The sequence below is a fragment of the Crocuta crocuta genome, unplaced genomic scaffold (assembly GCF_008692635.1).
Source record: "Crocuta crocuta isolate KB4526 unplaced genomic scaffold, BGI_CrCroc_1.0 scaffold186, whole genome shotgun sequence".
NCBI lineage: Eukaryota > Metazoa > Chordata > Mammalia > Carnivora > Hyaenidae > Crocuta > Crocuta crocuta.
In genome coordinates this window covers 10115323-10136266 of record NW_027551569.1, presented here as the reverse complement: position 1 = coordinate 10136266, position 20944 = coordinate 10115323, and the positions used below count along the sequence as shown (strand labels likewise).

The 20944-nt window shown below is 35.8% G+C and overlaps 1 protein-coding gene across 1 annotated transcript in view; it reads left to right on the top strand.

The window, feature by feature from the left end:
- Positions 1 to 20944, top strand: part of PCNX1 (pecanex 1) — a 168988-nt gene that overhangs the window by 107018 nt on the left and 41026 nt on the right. The window contains exons 15-20 of the mRNA XM_077750650.1: positions 1953 to 2106; positions 5189 to 5221; positions 7964 to 8135; positions 8877 to 8987; positions 12348 to 12439; positions 20745 to 20854. Coding sequence (XP_077606776.1) covers positions 1953 to 2106; positions 5189 to 5221; positions 7964 to 8135; positions 8877 to 8987; positions 12348 to 12439; positions 20745 to 20854 — 672 coding nt within the window. The remainder of the gene's footprint in view (positions 1 to 1952; positions 2107 to 5188; positions 5222 to 7963; positions 8136 to 8876; positions 8988 to 12347; positions 12440 to 20744; positions 20855 to 20944) is intronic.

Here is a 20944-nt window from a genome sequence, read left to right as displayed (position 1 = left end):
AGGGGCAGAGAGAGCGAGACACACTCTGAAGCAGGCTCCAGGCTCTGAGCTGTCAGCACAGAGCCCAATGAGGGGCTCGAACCCATGAACTGTGAGATCATGACCTGAGCTGAAGTCGGAAGCTTAACCGACTGAGCCACCCAGGCGCCCCAACAATGTACAAATTTCTTAAAAGATATAAATCATCATAGTTGATTCTGAAAGGCACATTACCTTAATGGTACTGTATCTATTAAATAAATGGAAATTGTAGATAAACACCTGCCTGTAAAGAAAACTCCAGGCTTAAATGGCATCAAAATAATATCCCAAATCAGTTAAGTGGAGAAATGGTAAGCTTTTCAACAAGTGGTGCTGGCCCAATTGCATTTTCATATGAATAAAATCTTTTATACTTACATTGTACTCTATTATAAAATTATAAAAATTAACTCAAAATGGATCAGAGGTCTAAATGTAAAAGCTAATAAAGCAATAAAATTCCTAGAAAAAACCAAAACATAGTAGGAGAAAAATTTCTGTGACCTTGAATTAGGCAAAATTTTGTGCATGTGACACCAAAAACAGTAAAAGAACAAGTTGGTAAATTGGATTCATCAAAATTTAAAACTAGCAGAAGCTGAAGGAGAGCACCCGTTCAGTGATGAGAACTGTAGACAGTATGTAACGTAGTGGAAATGCCAAGGATCACTGGATTTGACTAATCTGGAGCTCTGCTCGCTTTGGCAGCACATCGACAAATCTAGAACTCCACCAACTGCCATATGAGAACAAACTACTAGTGTTTATTGATTTGAAAATACTATTGAACTTGTTTTAATCTGAGAGAACTATAAAACAAACCTAGTACAGAGATACCTGGGTTTTTTTTTTTTTTTAGGTCAGTTAATGATTATAAATATGGCATTGACTTAATAAAAACAATACAAATTTTTATGATTATAAAAATATTTCTTTACGCATTCTAGAAAATGAAATATGTGTAGGAAGATTTTAGGACAAAAAGGGGCAAACCATAATCTTTCCATTCAGAACCGTTATTAACAGTATCATTTTGATATATTGTCTTTTTTAACCTATATATGTATGCTTTTAAATAACAGCTTATATCTTCCTATATGTACAGTTTTGTGTCCTGTTTTCTTTGGATAGTAAATGTACTGAGCAAGTTCCCATGTCAGTGATTTTTAAAAATAAGACTTTTAGCAAATATTTAACATATTGTGAATAAAATTTCCCCAAGAAGTATTTGAGATAGATACTCCTTTTTTGGTATGACACATAAAAATACTCTTCATTGCTATATATAGTATCTGGGTCATCATACTGTTTCTTTCGCAGTGTCAGTTTAATAAAATATGGAATTGTCTCAGCAGGTTTGATAGAGGCAGCATTGGTAGGTTTTATTAATGTTTTCATTCTCAATATATGTAATAGCCTATATGTAAGTAATTTATTTCAGATGATTTAGAAATGTGGAAAATGAAATTCCTTGGTAACAAAATTTGGTTACAAACTTTGTCCTATAAAACGGCTTTTCAATTTAATTTCCTAGAGACTGTTTTGAGATTTTGTTTTTCAAACTTGTTTGTGTATCTCCTTTTATTTGATATTCAAGCTGGTTAGTTATTTGGCAACAAAGGTGACAGAAGATATGGCAGATGTTAAAGAAGAGTAAACTTTTAAAATAGAAATTAAAATTAATATGTATTAAAATTAGAACTTCACAATTGACTATAGCATGCTTTATTTGCACATAAGATTTTGTGTTAATTTTCCACGTAAACTGGTTTCTCTTTCAGTGTGATCCAAAACTTTATTCCAAACTAGCACCAAGAAAACATGTCCGCAAGGACAGTATGAACTTCTTCTTATTCATGTCTTCCCTTTTTTCGCTCTAATTACTTTCTTATATTGATGATGTACTTACTCAGACATTTTTTTATCTACAGAAATCGTGAGATTCTGGAAAATGTGTTAGCTGTCATCCTGGCTATTCTTGTGGCATTTTTGGGATCTGTTCTTCTCATACAAGGCTTCTTCAGAGATATCTGGGTCTTCCAGTTCTGCCTGGTGATAGCCAGCTGTCAGTACTCGCTGCTTAAGGTACCAACATCTCTCTCTTGTTTTCTGACTAGGGAGTGACAGCTGGATAAAAGGCAGAGAGGTTTTGTGTCATTCATTGCATTTATAGGAAGATAAGAATTTTTAGATTTATTTTTCCTAAATGTTTACATTAGACCGGATAGGGAACCAAAGGACATATAAACTTTAAAAAATAATGATATGTAATTGAAGCTTCCTTAGAACTATTTTGGGGGGGCATTTGTTAAAAATAAGAATTAGCATACTTGGGGCTCCTAGGTGGTTCAGTTGGTTAAGTGTCCGACTTCGGCTCAGGTCATGATCTCACGGTTCGTGAGTTTGAACCCCACGTTGGGCTCTGTGCTGACAGCTCAGAACCTGGAGCCTGCTTGAGCTTCAGTGTCTCCCTCTCTCTCTGACCCTCCCCCACTCATGATTTGTCTCTCTCAAGTCTCTCAGAAATAAATGTTAAAAAAAAAAAAAAGAATTAGCATTCTTGAAATTCATTTTAAAAATAACAGCCTCATCTCTCCCACTCCCATATTTTAAGTCTTCTGTAGGTGAAATTTATTAAAATCCATCATCGGTTAGGTAGAGTAATGTCAAGACTAGTGTATATATTCTTTGGGACACTGAAAGCAGAAGATTGGTATCCCTTTGCTATTTAAACAGTAGGTCTAAAGTGCCAAATATTATTAATTTTAAGTTTTCCAAAAATGGAAGGCTCAAATACCTGATGTTTTACCTTCCATGCAGAATCAGTGTGGGCTGTTAATGTGTGGACTGTTTCCTTTTTTTCTGAGCTAGTAAAAACCCTTGCTTGTATTGATTACTTGCCCAATATATGCTAACATGTACAACTCCTCCCCCGTCCTGAAAACTATTTGTTTAGTTCTCTTTATACCATAAGCTGTACTTTACTTATAGGCAGACATGTAGAATAAGCTGCTTGTGTCATCTATCCCATTTCTTAAAGACCCATCCATACTTTTCTTCCTCATTGCACTACAGAAATTATTGCAGTCTGTATGGGGTAATAATCTCTAATTGCCAAATTTATGTCCTTTCTCATTCTCCATTCTTTGTGAGTGCTGTATCATTAGTAGCTGTGAATAATATCTTCCATTTTTATATTATCCTCATTGTTCATCTGTGATTTTATGATACTCTGATGATTATCATACTTTTCAGATAACTACCTTTTGTTGGTCTTGCACTACTTCTTAGTTTATGAGAATTTTTTAGGGTTTTATGTGGCCCTCTTTTCAGCCTGCAACTCCTTGCCAGTGAAGTCACCCTCTTTTATTACCTTATTTGTTGCTGCTTTGAATGGATCATATCTAGATTTATGTGTCCTAGTCTTCATCCTTCTCACAAGCTTTAGTCCGGCATACCTAAGAGGCAATTGGGCACATTAAGAAAAAAATTTTTTTTCAGTGTTTATTTAAAAGCTGTTTTTTTGAGAGAGAGAGAGACAGCGTGAGTGGAGGAGGGGCAGAGAGAGAGGGAGACACAGAATTCGAAGCAGGTTCCTAGCTCTGATCTGTCAGCACTGAGCCCAACATGGGGCTCGAACTGGAGCCAAAGTCAACCCCTTAACCTACTGAGCCACCCAGGTGCCCCAAGGGCACATTTTAAAAATAGCACATGGTCATCTTCTGATAAATATTTTTTTCCCAGTTTCTATGCTTTTGTATATGTGCTGCCAAAGCGAGCACCCAGTTTCTCTATACTTTTGACAATAGAATACTGACTGCAAATCCCAAAGTCTCTATCCCTTACTCCTCGATCGCTAATAACAAGTAACCAAGCCCCTTTGATTAGATCTGGTGATTCTCTGTCAAAATTTCTGGCCTTTATTCTTCCCATTCTAACCATTATAGTGCATCTCTTTATTGCTTTAAACTATTTAAATTCTTGATTCAGTGTCTCTTGTCCCATTAACTTTGTTCACTGTTCTCAGGCTAATCTGGTTAGATATGGAAAGGTAAGAGATGACTGAGATTTTAAAATGTTTTAGATTTTAAAAGTCTTTTGACTAGAAGAAGCTTAGTAATATCGTAAACAGAAGTTAAGAAGGACTGGAACAGAGGCTTTTAGAGGCCAGATGTTGGAATTGAAAGAGTTTAGAGCTTACCTGGTATCCTGTCCAACCTAGAGCCACGTGGCAAACTCAGTGAGCTTGGTCCATGATAGACCAAGAGTTCCAAGATAGGTGAGAGGTCATCCTAGTGAAGTTGTTCGGCATGCTACTGGAAATGAACTGGATGGAGCCTGGGAGAAAAGCCATGATTTGGGAAGTAGCCACAAAATACCTTTTGAACATTTTTATGGAAAGTTGATAAAATCTCTTTTTTTTTTTTTTTTAATGTTTTATTTATTTCTAGGAGAGAGAGAGAGACAGCGTGAGCAGGGGAGGGTCAGAGAGAGAGGGAGTCACAGACTGAAACAGGCTCCAGGCTCTGAGCCGGCAGTCAGCACAGAGCCCGACGCGGGGCTCGAACCCACGAACCGTGAGATCATGACCTAAGTGAAAGTTGGACACTTAACCGACTAAACCGCCCAGGCGCCCCGGAAAGTTGATAAAATCTCTTAAAGGGAGACAGCTTCACTTGATGACTTTGATGTGAAAATGCAGATAATAAGCTTAATACAAATACTGTGGAATTATTTAGTAAGCTTGGAATTTGTGGGCAGAACTAGAATTCTTATAAGCTAACCCCATATTTTGTGCATTTCCTGAATGGAGTGGTATCACATAAGAAAGCATTCTACCTTAACTATACTTAAGTGTAGTAATGATTCAGTGAGTAAGATGGACCTGCTACCATATGCCATCTCAGTAACGTTAAGCTAGATGCCAATTATTAATGAACCATAATAAGCTTAAAAGTCCGGAAAGATTTGAGATCTCTTTGGTATCACAGTGACACCAGTATCTGGAGCTGGTATTTCATCTTCTGTTGATATTTCAACAGAATTAATGTAGGTCATTTCTTACCTATGGAATATTTTACTTGAAATTATTTCAAGCATTTTGAAAGTTGCTTATTAAGTTATTAGGACCTCAGTCCTATAATCTGTGTTTTTGTTTCATTTTTAGAGTGTTCAACCAGATTCTTCTTCTCCCAGACATGTAAGTCATTCTAATATGCCTGTCATTTGTAATTCCCTAACATTCATCAAAGCCTTTATTTTTATTTTTATTTTTTTTGGTTATATGTCAGATTGAATTAAGATTTATGTTGTTATTTTCTCATCTAAGTTTTGACATTCTGCTAGGAATACAGGTGATGTATTAGCATGAAGTAAAATGGCATTGTAACTGTGGACTCTAAATCTAGTTTGATAATGAGCATAATAATTCATTTTCTGACAGACTGTTTCTGGAGGAGATTATCAGTTAGGTAGACATGGTTCATAAAACTCATTATTTCATTACTTGCATTTAATAAATTTTGAGGACTAAATCATGAATAAGTATTAAAAAAATAGAATTTTGAAGAAGGGGGAACTGTATGTTATTTTGTTTAGGTAACCATTAGGAGGAAGAATAAAGAAAGAAGTAATTCATTGATCTGGTGTTTAGACCTGTGGACACTGAGGACATTAAAAACCTTATTATTTACTTTGTGACTTTAGAAAAAGAGTATTAGCTGATAAACAGTATTTTTTGTGAAGTATGATCCAATTTTAGAACTCACCATAGAGTATTTATTTAATACTTAGAAAGACCAAAGGACATTCTCTTTAAAATAGTTAAAAAAATGGACTCCAAGAACAGTTTATGACGATGCTTTCTTTCTTGGATATTGTTATTTCTGCCCATTAAGTATTAGAATACTTAATCGAGAGTGTAGATGAACAAAAGAAGGCGGCCAATGATTTTCTTTCAACTGATTGTTTAATGTTTTGTAAGAATGGTTTTGAAGTGTAATGATATATGACAGCATTGTTTTCAATTTCAAATTTTGACATAATTTGAAATTTAGGGTAAAGTTGTAAGGATTGGGTAAAGAATTCCTGATGCCGTTCACCCAGATCCCTGTGTGAACATTGTCTCATATTATTCTCTTTCTAGTTTTGCTCTATCCCTTCCCCTACCCTGCTAACTCCACACACAACTTTTCAGAGTGGATTGTAGACACGTGCTCCTTTACCTCTAAATACTGCCATGTATGTTTCCTAGAAACAAAGGCATTCCTTTATATTATTAATTCAATATAATTATTAAAATCAGGACATTAAACATTGATACGATTTTCTAAGCTACAGATGTTACTCAGGTATTTCTTGTTGACTTAGTTGGCAGTAGAAAATCCCTGATTATGCATTTGTTCTTTTTAGCCTCTTTTAATCTTGGAGCACTTCTTTGGTATGTGTTTGTCTTTCACGATATTGACACTTTAGATGAGTACATGCCAGTTATTTTGTAGACCATCCCTTAATTTGAGTTTGTCTGATATTTCTTCTTGATTAGATACAGGACATGCTTTTTTAAAAGGAAAATTATGAAAATGATACGTTCTTTTCAGTGCCTCATATCAGGAAGCACATGATGTTCATTTATGCTTTTACTAATGGTGTTAGCACTAGTGTGCTAACTTTCATCTTTTGGCTAAGGGTAGTATATGCAGGGTTTTTCAAACTCTGCAGTGTTAACATTTGGGGCTGGATAATTCTTTGTTGAGAATTGATGGGAGGGAGGGGTGCTGTCTTGTACATTATCCGATGTTTAGCATTATCTCTGACCTCTACCCATTAGATGCTAGTAGCACACTCCCCAGCTGTGACAACCAGAAAGTCTCCAGACATTGCCAAATGTCGTCTAGGGACAAATTTTGCCTCTAGGAGACAAAATTCCTTCCCACTCCCTCGAGAATCACTACTTACTATAATGTTACTGTTTTTCTCCTATAGTTAATAAGTGTCTCATAAAGAGATTTTATATATGCCTCCTTGCCCTGGAAACTTCCATCTACTTATTTTCAGTAAAAAAGGATATTTCTTGCATGAATCAGTTATCATTTGCTGGTTGCCAAGTAGTAGTTTTCTAATTCCATCATTCCTTCCACATTTATTAGCGGACTTCTTACTCTAAGAACCTTCCTTTCTGTCTTAACTTGTATTGGTATGTATTCATGGGTTCGTATTTTACTCAGTGGACTACAGTGTTACTAACATTATTTTGATGCACAAATTATCCCTCATTTGGCCATTGGGAGCCTACCAAGCTGCCCTTTCTGTCTTTTTGACATATGCTTATCACTGTTTAAGTACTTCCTTTTTTTTCACAATAATGTCTTCCAGGCTTATCTTATACTTTACCTCCCCTAACCCCAAACTAGCCTTTTCTCTGTGAAGGCCTAGGTTGTTTTTTGTTTAGTGAATAATGTTATCTGTAAACTAAGATCTTGGGGCACCTGGGTGGCCCAGTCAGTTAAACTTCCCACTTCGCCTCAGGTCATGACCTCACGATTCTTGAGTTCAAGTCCCACATCTGCCTCCCTGGTGACAGCTCGGAGCCTAGATCCAGCTTTGGATTCTGTGTCTCCATCTGTCTCTGCCCCTCCCCTGCTCACACTCTGTCTCTGTCTCTCTGTCTCTCTCTCTCAAGATAAATAAACATTAAAATAAATGAATAAAATGAAAATAAAAAAATAATAAGTTCATACTGATACCTCCAATTTCAGTAACACAGGGTTCATTCTATTCTTCTTCCTTCCCATGTTTGTAATTCCCTTCTGCCATAGTCAGAAACTTGGCTTCCATATGGATACATTTTGAATCCTTAGAATATAAGCCATCAAAGATCTCAATAGCTCGTTTTAATTCTTAAAATCAATTAACTTGACTTTTTTTTTTATATCATTTTCAGGGCCATAATCGTATCATTGCCTACAGTAGACCAGTTTATTTCTGTTTATGTTGTGGTCTTATTTGGCTCTTGGATTATGGTAGCAGAAACCTTACTACAACCAAGTTCAAATTATATGGAATAACTTTCACTAATCCACTGGTGCTGATATCAGCCAGGGATTTAGTTATAGGTGAGTCATCTTTAAAGTGTTTCAGATCTTAACACTAATTTATTTGTATACAAACAGTTCACTGATAAATAGATCAATTATATAGGTAAAATGGTTTTAATAAGCTTATTTTGCTGTTCATTGGAATCTTCTCCATGAGGAAGAAAACTGTAGGGCTTTTATGAATGAAAAAAGTGAATGATGAACAGATACTATAGTAATTCTTTTGTTCTTGAAATAGATGCAATGGAAGGTTTCCTTTGGATTCTGTATCACAGATTATTATTATATGAAAATGGTTGAAATAATTTTAAAAGCTGTTCTTTGCCATTGAAAAGTTAGGGGTGCCTGGGTGATTCACTTGGTTAAGCGTCCAACTCTTGATTTTGACTCAGATCATGATCTCATGGTTTGTAGGTGTGAGTCCCATGTCAGGCTCTGCACTGACAGTGTATAGTGCAGAGCCTGCTCAGGGATTCTCTCTCTCCCTCTCTCTGCCCCTCCCTTGCTCATGCTCACTCACACCCTCGTTCTCTCTCTCTCTCTCTCTCTCTCTCAAAATAAATAAATATTTAAATAAGAAAAACGTGTTTAAAATCCAAGCAGTTATGTAGAGAGAAATAGCTTAAAGCGATATCTTTTTAAAAATTGCTTGGTAGTTTATATTCATTTTGGAGTTTTAAAATCATTTTATGATTTAAAAATGAACAAAAGGATGGATGTGGTGTGCTGTTTTTAATACACTTTTCTTTTCTTCTGTAGTGTTTACACTCTGTTTCCCAATAGTATTTTTCATTGGTCTCCTGCCTCAGGTGAATACATTTGTTATGTACCTTTGTGAACAATTGGATATTCATATCTTTGGTGGTAATGGTGAGTACCTCCTTTTAAACATGACACGTTTAGTATTACTTTTATATTTTATAGATCATTAAGTAAACTGAACATTAAAATATTTTTCTAGTTTTCATTTCAGAATTTCAATTAGAAAAAGGCATTTATTTAATAATTAAGGACTTAACAGAAATTAATTTGTAGATAGAAAATTAATTCTGCCACTTTTTTGAAGTATCTAGGAATAACAGAGTTACTTTGTAAGAAGTGACAGCATACTATTGTCGAAAACTATAAGTTGTAGTGAGTTTAGGTAGAATTTGTTTAGATGTATGAAATATTTAAAAAAGGTTACCTATCCCAAACAGATTGACCCTTGATACATGACAATGTATTTGGATTTTGAACTAGTGTATATATTTGATATGTCTCTGAATTTGGTTTCAGAGCTTTGTTATTTCTTTAGAATGGGAATACCAAAACCAGCTGCTTTTAGTGAAAGTAACTAGATAAACTTTTTAGAAGTATCTTTGTGTTTGGAGTAGAATATGTGGCTATGAACTGATATGCTTAGAAATTTATTCTCCTCTCAACATGTATACTTTATTCTGAAAGTGAGAAAGACCATACTAGTATTACTCTGAAACAGATAATGGTTTGCAGAACTTGAAAATAATTTTATTGGCAGACACTGTGGTCAAAACCCATTGTTATTTAATTTAACCATTTAAAATTTTACACGAAAGATGAGTGGACAACTAGAGAAAAAATATGAAAGGCTAAGAAATTACTGTAGCTTTGACGGTCCATTTCTCTTCAGACTTAGCTTTTGTAGTCCACATCTCAGCACACGCATTGAAGTCATATCTGTTGATAAAATGTTGTGGCTTAAATTTTAAATAGAAACTAAGCTTTTCTTATGTTGATATGTTTCTAGGGCATTTTTAATGTTTTGAAAAATTTTTGAAGGAGTGTGAATTTCAGCAGAACTTAATGGGTTGAAGACAGTTTCAGTATTTAGGGTACGTAGAAGGCTTAGGGTAGGGCGTTTACAGTAGTCATCATATGGTCAGTTACAAACTTGTATAAGGTGTTAGTTTTATTTAATACCTCCTAAAGAAAAGTTTTTCCTGTAGGTTTTTTTTTTAATGGTTACTATATAAAATTACCATTAACAACAATCTGTTATCATCCTTATTTTAAAAATAAAAGATACCTATCTTAGCCATTCCTTAGTCCTTATTATTAGTAATTCCGTTGGACCTTTTTTTCCCACTTATAAGAACAGAACTTAAAAAATTTTTAATCTTTTATTGAAGCATAGTTATATGTTGACATAACAGTATTATATTAGTTTTAGGCACAAGACATCGTGATTTAATCATTACATACATTAAAAAATGCTCACCACCATAAGTGCAGTTGCTGTCTCTCCCTCTACAAAGTTATTACAATATCATTGAACATATTCCCTATGATGTGCTTTTCATCCCTGTGATTTATTTATTTTCTAACTGGAAGTTTGTCTCTTTATCCCTTTTACCTGTTTTGCCCATAACCCCAGTTTGGCACCACCAGTTATGTGTTTGTGAGTCTGTTTGTGTTTTTTGTTTGTTTTGTTTTTTTAGATTCTACATGTGAGTGCAATCATATGGTATTTGTTTTTTTCTGTCTGACTTATTTCACTTAGGATAATACCCAGTCAGTCCATCCATGCTGCAAATGGCAATATTTCATTCTTTGTGGCTAAATAATATTCCACTGTATGTATACACCACATCTTCTTTATTCATTCATCAGTGCACATTTAGGTTGTTTCCATATCTTGACTAATGTAAATAATGCAGTAAACATAGGGGTGCATATATCTTTTTGAATTAGTGTTTTCATTTTCTTTGGGTAAACACCCAGAAGTGGAATTACTGGGTCATATGGTAGTTCCATTTTTCATTTTTTGAAGGACCTTCATACTGGTTTCCTTCAAGGTTGGGCCAATTTATATCCCATTCACAGTTGCGCAAGGGTTCCCTTTTCTTCACCCCTTGCCAACTACTTGTTACTTCTTGTCTTTTTTATACTAGTCACTGTGACTGGTGTGAGGTGATACCTGATTGTGGTTTTGATTTGTATTTCCCTGACGACTAGTGATGTTGAATGTCTTTTCACGTGTCCGTTGGCCTTCTGTATGTCTTCTTTGGAAAAATGTCTAGTCAGGTCCTCTGCTCATTTTCTAATTGGATTATTTTCTTTTTTTCTCCCATTTTATACTGAGTTGTAGAAGTTCTTCAAATATTGGGGCGCCTGGGTGGCTTAGTTGGTTAAGCGTCCGACTTTCACTTAGGTCATGATCTCGCGGTTCGTGGGTTTGAGCCCCACGTGGGGCTCTGTGCTGACTGCCAGCTCAGAGCCTGGAGCCTATTTCAGAGTCTGTATCTCCCTCTCTCTCTGGCCCTCCCCTGTTCACGCTGTCTCTCTCTCTCCTAGAAATAAATAAAAATATTAAAAAAAAAAGTTCTTCAAATATTTTGGATATTAACCCTTCATTGAATATATCTTTTGCAGGTATCTTCTTCCATTCAGTAGGTTGCCTTTTTATTTTGTTAAGTTTCCTGTACTCTGCAAAACTTTTTAGTTTGATGTAGTCCCAATTGTTCTTTTGTGTGTTTTTGTGGGTTTTTTTGCTTCTGTTATTTTTGAGGACAGAGCCAAGAAAATACTGCTAATGCTAATGTCCAGGAGATTACTGTCTATGTTTTCTTTTATAGTTCTGTGGTTTCGTGTCTTAACATTTAGGTCTTTAATCCATTTTGAGCTTATTTCTGTGTATAGTGTGAGAAAGCGGTATGATTTCATTCTTTTGCATTTAGCTCTTCAGTTTTCCTAGCACTTACTGATGAGGTGGATCTATTGTTGTTGCTGTTAGTAATTAGTCAAATCTGTACTCTTTTTGTGAGAATTAATTAACACATGGGAATATAAATTTACTTCTTTGAGTAATACACATTCTGTTTACAGAGACTAATATCTTTTAGTGAGTACTGAATACATCACCAGCTCTTTTTAGACCTCTGCAAGCTTCATTTTCCTGTACTTTTGTAAATTATAGGATACATTCTTGAAGCATAATGGTCCAATTTCTTCTGCCGTGTATAAATTTTCATTATTTACAAGGTGAATATATTTTGTCCTGTATCAAAAATTGTGGATAGTAAATCTTTGTCGTTTCAAAATCTCTGGAAAGGATAGGATGACATAACTGAATTTGTAAAACTCAAATGAGTAGATATTTCGTTGTAGTCAATATTATACCATTTTAAATATTTTTCAGTGACCTTTTCAGATGTGTATTTTCCATAAATGTTTATGAAATACTTAATTTTTTTTCCTTTTCCCGTCTAGCCACTACAAGCCTGCTTGCAGCACTTTACAGTTTTATCTGTAGCATTGTGGCAGTAGCCTTACTGTATGGATTGTGTTACGGCGCTTTAAAGGTGAGCAGTACATTATAGTACGATTTTGTCTTTGAGGCTGTTTTTCTTTGTGAAGATTGTTTTAAAGTGACTAATGATGATTTAAGCCTCCCTCTGCCCATTCTCCCTGGGACCACTTTAGCATTAATTTCCGTGATCTTCATGTGATGAATATTATCGTCATTCTCATTTATGTTGAATTCAAAAGCAGTTTCATAGTTAACCATTATTAAAAGTAAATCCTTTTGGGGGCGCCCGGGTGGCTCAGTCAGTTGAACATCCAACTTCAGCTCAGATCATGATCTCACAGTTCATGAATTCGAGCCCCGCGTTGGACTTGCTGCTGTCAGCGCAGAGCCGACTTCAGATCCTCTGTCCCCTTCTCTCTCTGCCCTTCCCCAACTCATGCTTTCTCTCTCAAAACTGAATAAACATTGGGGCATCTGGGTGGCTCAGTTGGTTAAAGCAGCTGATTCTTGATTTTAGCTCAGGTCATGATCTCATGGTTTGTGAGTTTAAGCCTCACATCGGGTTCTACACTATCACAGCATGGAGCCTGTTTGGGGTTTTCTTTTTCTCCCTCTCTCTATGCCCCTCCCATGCCTCTCTCTCTCTCAAAATAAATAAACCTAAAAAAATTTTTTTAATGAATAAACATTTATTAAAAACACAGTAAATCCTTTTCCATACAGTAATTGTAGGTTAAAATTAGAAACAGATGATTAGAGGGGCGCCTGGGTGGGGGCTGACTTCGGCTCAGGTCATGATCTCACGGTTCATGGGTTCGAGCCCCGCGTCAGGCTCTGTGCTGACGGCCAGCTCAGAGCCTGGAGCCTGTTTCAGTCTGTGACTCCCTCTCTCTCTGACCCTCCCCTGCTCACGCTGTCTCTCTTTCTCTCTCTCTCTCTCTCTCCTAGAAATAAATAAAACATTAAAAAAAAAAGAAACATGATTAGAACTAGGTTGGTCTGGGGTAGAGGTGGGCATGGTAATAATAAAATATGAAATTAAATTAAGATTTTTACTTAAGAATATTTGTAACTACTGTTCATATCAAGATTTCTTAAAACTTTGGGGCACAGTCATGAGGACTGCAATTTAAGATAATTTTAGTAAAAATTTATGCTGTGAAATTTAATGTCATTATTGGCTTAGAAGGATCTGGGTGAGCCTTAATTAGCTCCATCGGGGCACCTGGGTGGCTCAGTTGGTTGAGCATCAGAGTCTTGATTTCACCTCAGGTCATGATCTCACAGTTTGTGAGATCCAGCCCCACATCACGCTCAGCACTGACAGTGAAGACCCTACTTTGGATTCTCCCTCTCCCTCTCTGCCTTTCCCCTGTTTGCACTCTCTCTCATTCTCTTTCTCAACATAAATAAACTAAATTAAAAAAATAAAAGATTATCACCAAGTTTTAAACATAAAAAATTTAAATCTCTTGTAAACAATTTGTAAAATTTTTTAAATTTATTTATTTTGATGTAGGGTAAAGGGGTGGAGGGGAGAGAGAGAGAGAGAGAATATCCCAAGCAGGCTCCACACTGTCAGCACAGAGCCCGATGGGGCTCACATCCACAAACTGAGATCATGACCTGAGCCAACATCAAGAGTCTGATGCTGAACCAACTGAGCCACCCAGACGCCCCAGATTTCTTGTAAACAACTCTTACCCCATGGTATTGTCATTATTTTTTATCTCTAATGCAAGACAGTCAGAGAATGATAGGATTGAAAGGATTAAGAAAAGTGCCTCATGGTATCCTTTCTTGCATCATTTCTTTATTTCGTTTAGGGAGTGTTTAGTGTGTGCCCAGTACTATGCTAAACACCAGTTCCTGCTTTTAAGTTGCTTGTATGTTAGCTATGATTAATGAGTCAGCCAACACTTTCAGTAGAGGGTGACGAAGGCTATGAAAACAGAGTTGTACGGGTACAGAAGTTAAGATACTACCTTAAGTCAGAAGGGATTAAAGATAATTTTCCAAGTATGGACAAATAAAAATTAGCTAATAATTTGACAGACAAATAGAAATTTGCTAATTGAGACAATGGATGAAGAGCCATGGGGTTGTAAAGAAAGTGTGTTGTGTACAGGAAACAGCAAATAATTTGGAATTGCTGGAGGTTTGGGTACATGAGGAAAGATGGCCTTCAGTAAGGCTGGAAAGGAGAACAATGGCTGGGTTAGGAAATACCTTTTATCCTGAACATATTGGGGTGGAGATGAAAGGCCATCAGAGTATTCAAGGTCAGGTAAAGAAACGATCAGTGTTGCATTTCAGAAAGATTACTTGGTCTCTGGTGTGAAGGAGATTGAAATATAAGCAGGAAGGATCAGAAGTGGGTGAGTCGTATTGCAGTCCTGAAACTAAGAGGGACCTGACTAAAATTGGATTCAGTGAATATATTTAGGGACTCTGTGGATAAAGAGAAAAAAGAAGAGAGTCCGGTCTGGCTTGAACAAATGATGAGATAATGATACTAGTGCCTACGATTGCAAATCTTGGAGTTTAGTGAGGAAGGGGGTTGTTTACCTATATGGACATATGTATTTGTTGACACTTATGGGTATCTAGAGCTGCACAATTGGTAGTTGTATGTAGAGAGGTTTAAGGTAATAGTTATAAGATCTAGAATTCATTAACTAAGTTAAAGTGTAAGTAAAAGACTGCCAACCTGGATTGGTGAGGAAATGGATGCAAATAGAACCCTGGGAAATGCTGGTAGTTAAGCGATGGATAGAACAGAATCCCGCAAAGGAAACTTCAGAGGCAGTATTTTCTGCAAAAAAGTTTTTATTGCTTTTGGCTGTTAATAGGTGATTGGTGACTTCAATAAAACAGCTTCTTTGGTGTTTTCACTGAGAAAACTAGATTAATATAAGCTTGAGTTTGAAAAATATTAAGGAAAGGCAAGATACTTTTTTAAAATCTTAAAAAAAACTTTTTTTATTTTGAGAGAGAGAGAGAGAATGTGTGCATATGCGAGCTGTGGAGGGGTAGAGAGAGAATCCCAAGCAGGCTTCCTGCTATCAGCACAGAGCCCAAAGTGGGGCTCGAACCCACAGACCGTGAGATCAGTGACCTGAGCTGAAATCCAGAGTTGGAAGCTCAGCTGACTGAGCCACCTAGGTGCCCTGTAAGATACACTTTCTAAAATATAGTTGGGAAACTTTGTACATAATGGAGGTTGTTTTCAAGTTTTTGTTTTTATTTATTTATTTTAATGTTTGTTTATTTTTGAGAGAGAGAGAGACAGAGTGCAAGGAGGGACGGAGAGAGGAGAGGGAGACACAGAATCTGAAGCAGGCTCCAGGCTCAGAGCTATCAGCACAAAGCCCAATGCGGGGCTTGAACTCACAGACTGCAAGATCATGACCTGAGCCGAAGTCAGACACTTAACCGACTGAGCCACCCAGGCGCCCCTCAAGTTTTTATTTTCTAGAAAGATCTGAGGCTTGATTGCATTTGTAAAGGGAGACGGAAAACCCAGTAGAGAGGGAAATACTTGTTGGGGCTAACTAACCCCAGGAAGCAATTGGAGGCAAAGAGATCCAAATGCAGGCTTCTCCCAGGTGTACTACCTGTAAACCATCCTAGTGGAAAGGTTTTAGATCTGTGCTTTGAGTCCTGTTTTGGAAAGTGAGTCGTTATTTAGAAGTTGCAGTCATAGAAGTTAACAGTGCAATAAGTTTTGTAGCGCAGTGCACAAAGGGCTGTTTAATTATAATTATCTAGCAGAAGAACAGCAATTATAAAACTGCAAACTATANGAAACTAATTTGACAATAAACTATTAAAAAAAAAAAAAACAAACAAACAAAAAAAAAACTGCAAACTATAACCTTGTATCCTAAAGGCAGGCAGAAAGATAAATTATTTGCCTTCTCTATTGGATGGGGTGTTTCCATTAGACTATTTTACTTTTATATGTCACCCATTACAATAAGTCTACAGATTTAGAACAGGTTTTTAGGTGCTAATCTGGAATGATTTTCAAGAAAAACCATTTGTTTTTTCAAGATTTATTGAACTATAATTCACAAAATTGTAAGATATTAAAGTGTGTATGATATATGATACACATATGCACTATGAAAGGATTCCTCTCATCAATTAATACATTTATCACCTCATATCTTTTTTGTATGTGAGAGCATTTAAGTTCTCTCAGGAAATTTAATTTATACAGTACAGTGTTATCAAGTGTTATCAACTGTAGTCATGTTATACAGTAGAGTCTCAGACCTTATCCTTTTTAAAAAAGATTTTAAGTTTATTTTTATTTAATTTTTTAATTGAGGTATAATTGACATAGATCATTATCTTAGTTTCAGATGTACATTTGATATTTGTATGTATTGTGAAATGATCACCACAGTTAGTCAAGTTAACATCTTTCAGCACACAGTGTTTTTTTTTTTTTATGTATATCTTGATGAGAACTTATAACACCTTCTTTCCTAGCAACTTTCAAACACACAATGCTGTGTTATTAAATATAGTCACCATAGAGGCACCAGCTGGCTCGGTTGGTTAAGCGTCCGACTTCGGCTTAGGTCATGATCTCACAGTTCATGGGTTTGAGCCCCATGTCGGCTCTGTGCTAACAGCTCAAAGCCTGGAGTCTGCTTTGGATTCTGTGTCTCCTTCTCTCTCAGCCCCTCCCCCACTCATGCTGTGTTTCTCTTGCTCTCAAAAATAAATAAACATTAAAAAAATTTAAATACAGTCACCATGGTTTATGTTACATTTTCATGACTTAGCCTATAACTGGAAGTGTTTGTACTTTTTTACCTTCACTCATTTCTGGCACTCTCCACCTAGACCTTTATTGAAAGTTTATACTCTTTTACTAACCTCTCCCTATTTCTCCCACATCCCAATCCCTGACAGCCACTTTCTGTTATATTTCTATAAATTTGACTTTTTCTTTAAAAAAAAAAAGTATATATGATAATATGCAGTATTTGCCTTTCTGTCTCTGGCTTATTTCAAGTAGTATAATGCCATCTAGTTTCATCCATGTTGTTGCAGATGATAAGATTTTCTTTCTTTTCAAGGTTGAATAATATTCTTGAATGTGTGTGATATATATCACATTCTCTTGAGTGTATGTGTGTGTGTGTTTTTAATAAAAAGGTAATGTATTTTTTAATAAAAAGGAAGGTAATATGCCCCAAAATGCATGTTTCCTTTGTGCTTTAAAACTCATACACAGGGGTGCCTGGATGGCTCAGTTGGTTGGGCATCCAACTTCAGCTCAGGTCATGATCTCATAGTTTGTGAGTGTGAGCCCCATGTCAGGCTCTGTGCTGACAGTGCAGAGCCTAGAGCCTGCTTCAGATTCTGTGTCTCCTGTTCTCTCTCCCCCTCCCCTGCTCATGCTCTGCCTCTCTTTCTTTCTCTCTCAGAAATAAACATTAAAAAAATTAAAACACACACACACACCCAGTGGCTTGTATGTATAGACATAGAGTAATTATGGAAGAATATACAAGAAATTGACAGTAGTAATACTTCTAGGCAGTTAGACACATTGGGAGACATTATTGCATGCCTTTAAGAGTGGTCTTCCTTTTTATCTATTAATACAGACTTTTACATTTATTATTTTCTGATTTCTGCTTTCCTTGTGTTACTCTTTAATTTTCCCTTGAAATTTTTAGCTCATTAAAAGCTAAATTTTTTTCTAAAAAACTTTAGTGAATCCTATTAATATATGTATACTTTCTAGATGTTTTTATATTTTAAAGAGATTGCTAGAATTTGACCGTTATGAATAACATTTAAGGGCATCTGGGTGTCTTAAGCATCCGACTGTTGATTCTGGCTCAGGTCATGATCTCATGGTTGTGAGATCAAGCCCCACTTGTGTGATCTCTCTCTAAAATAAAAAATACATTAAAATAAAGGAAAGAAAAAGCGTTCAAATCTATTACAGTAGATAGGACAAACCCATCTTTTAATCTTTTGAACTACATCAACTTCCCTTTTGCTTTTCCTAGTTAGTGATATTTTCTCCACTTCTGAATCAGAGTTCATTGAAAACTCCGACATGGTTGGGTTTGTTTTGCTTTTTGTTTTTCTAGTTAGTGATTCAATAAAGGTTGCAGTTACTACCTATTTAAATATTCATTAATTACACTGAATCTGTGCTTATTCTAAATTCTTGATCCAAATAAATGCTTTTTAGATCAATTTAAGTAGGCTTTTTAAAAAAATCTGAGAATAGTAAAAAATAGTATCAAGCATTTGTCAGATAAAAATAGGAATCTTTAGTTTTCTTCGAAAACTTGTTTTAATTGAGGAAACATTTACATAGAGTGAAATCCATGTATCTTAATTAACACAGTTTGATAAGTTTTGACAAAGGCATTCATCTGTATCTTACATACCCTTATCAAGATGTAGTTCCATCCCTACCAGAAATTTCCTCATGTTCCTTTTCAGTCCCTCTGCCCCAACCTCTTTTACTATAGATGTGGGGTTCCTGAATGTCATTTAAATGGAATCATACCTCTCTATAGCTGATGTATTTTGTTCAGTATAATATTTTTGAGATTCATCCACATTATGTATATCAGTATACATAATGTTTCTTTTTACTGCAGGGAAACATCCCATTTAGTTTTAAAACATCTCTACTTCCATGGTATGCATATGTTACAACGGCTCTGCTGTCTTAGAGGTGAACATCTGAGTTGTTTATAGTTTAGGAATATTATGAATACAGCTGCTATGAATACATATGTATTTCCATTTTTCTTGGGTAAATACCTAGAAATGAAATTGCCAGTTTTCCAAAGTGGCTGTACTGGACATGTTTTTTATTAGTTTTAATGTTTATTAAAGTGGTTCTTGTTTGTCTTTCAAAGAATCAGTATTTCTACAAGACTTATCACTAGGAGCAAAACTCCCCTACCTCTTTATCCCTTCCTCAGAGTTACCACTTTCAGTTCTTTGAGCTGATTCTTTTGGTTTTTACCTCCCTATGTCTAATTAACTAACTTACACTTCTTATATCTTGTCAAGTTTTAGGCATTATCCATGGACTGTGTTTTATGGAAGTTTAAAGCTTAGCTTTTCTTTCACCTCTCACCCCACATCTCTATCAAATGGTCTTCCTTATCTCTCTCATACATCTCATATGTTTCCCTTATTATCACTGTGCAAATGCTTTTCCTACATTTTGTTTTCTCTTTTACTTTGTTTCCTTATATATTTATCTCTCTTTCATTCTCAAACTCTTCTATATTGTTTAACTTCCTTCTCAGCAAATCCAGACATCAGGACGTTCAGTTCCTGGCTATACCACTTAACAAATTACTTGAACCCTCTAGAACTGCCTAAGTATCTCATCTAAAAACTGGGGTGCAATAGAACATATCTCCAAGGATGGTAGTGAGAATTGCTTCAGAAATACTTATGTTCAGTATGTTCAATATGATAATGATATTTTGACATGGCCATTGAAAAAAGGTCTGTAATGATGTGTAATAATTTTCAAGACTGTTATTAAATGGGGGGGGAGGCGGAGGAAGCAAGTTGTATAATAAAATACAATTTGGATTCCCACTCCTACCATTTTCCCTTCTTGAATCCCCCAGAGAAAGAAGAAGGAAAAGAATGCTGTTTACCTCAAGGCCATACTTAAGAACTTTTAGCTATCCCTTCAATCAGTATTATCTACTGTCTACCAGTTCCCATGCCAGTAGACTCCAAAGATAATTGCAGTGAGCAGACATGACATGTCATATCCACATCCACATGGTTTGGTTGGCTTTAGAAGCTAGCCTTTGCATTATTTATTTTGGGGAATATGGAGTTCATTATTCAAGAGAACTGAGTGCCTACTCAACTTTCTGGAAGATATAATGGCATATTATGAGCAAAGTTATCAGGAAAAAAGCACACCAATGTCAATATTCTTTTTCACCTAATGTGCTGTACCATCTGTTGTCTTTTCCCTGCTCCTTTATCATATATAATCAAATTTGTGCTGCACCAAGTTAGTTTTTCTAAAAGGAGAAAATAGTTTATCGTAAGTTTAATACCACTTAAAATATGAAAGAATTGGAAAGCAGGACATATCAGAAGCAAATGTATTAATTCTTGTCTGAAGGTGATCTAGTCAGCTAGATTCTGGCTCATTAAAAAGTAATAAATCTAAATTTATCTGGAATAAAATGCAATTAATAATATAGCTCTGAAGTTTTTGTTGAATTTAATTATCTTCCTTCGAAATTCTGACATAAAAGGACTGTATGACAGATGATAAGTGAGAAGCAGATTTTACTGTGAAACATTTTTTCCCCCAACAGGATTCTTGGGATGGCCAGCATATTCCAGTACTTTTCTCCATTTTTTGTGGTTTATTAGTGGCAGTATCCTATCATCTCAGTCGGCAGAGCAGTGATCCCTCTGTGCTCTTGTAAGTGAATCAGTTATCAAATTAAAGAAATTTAACCAAGTTCACATTTCTTTCAGGTTTAACTTTCCCACTGCCTTGTCAGAGTACTGT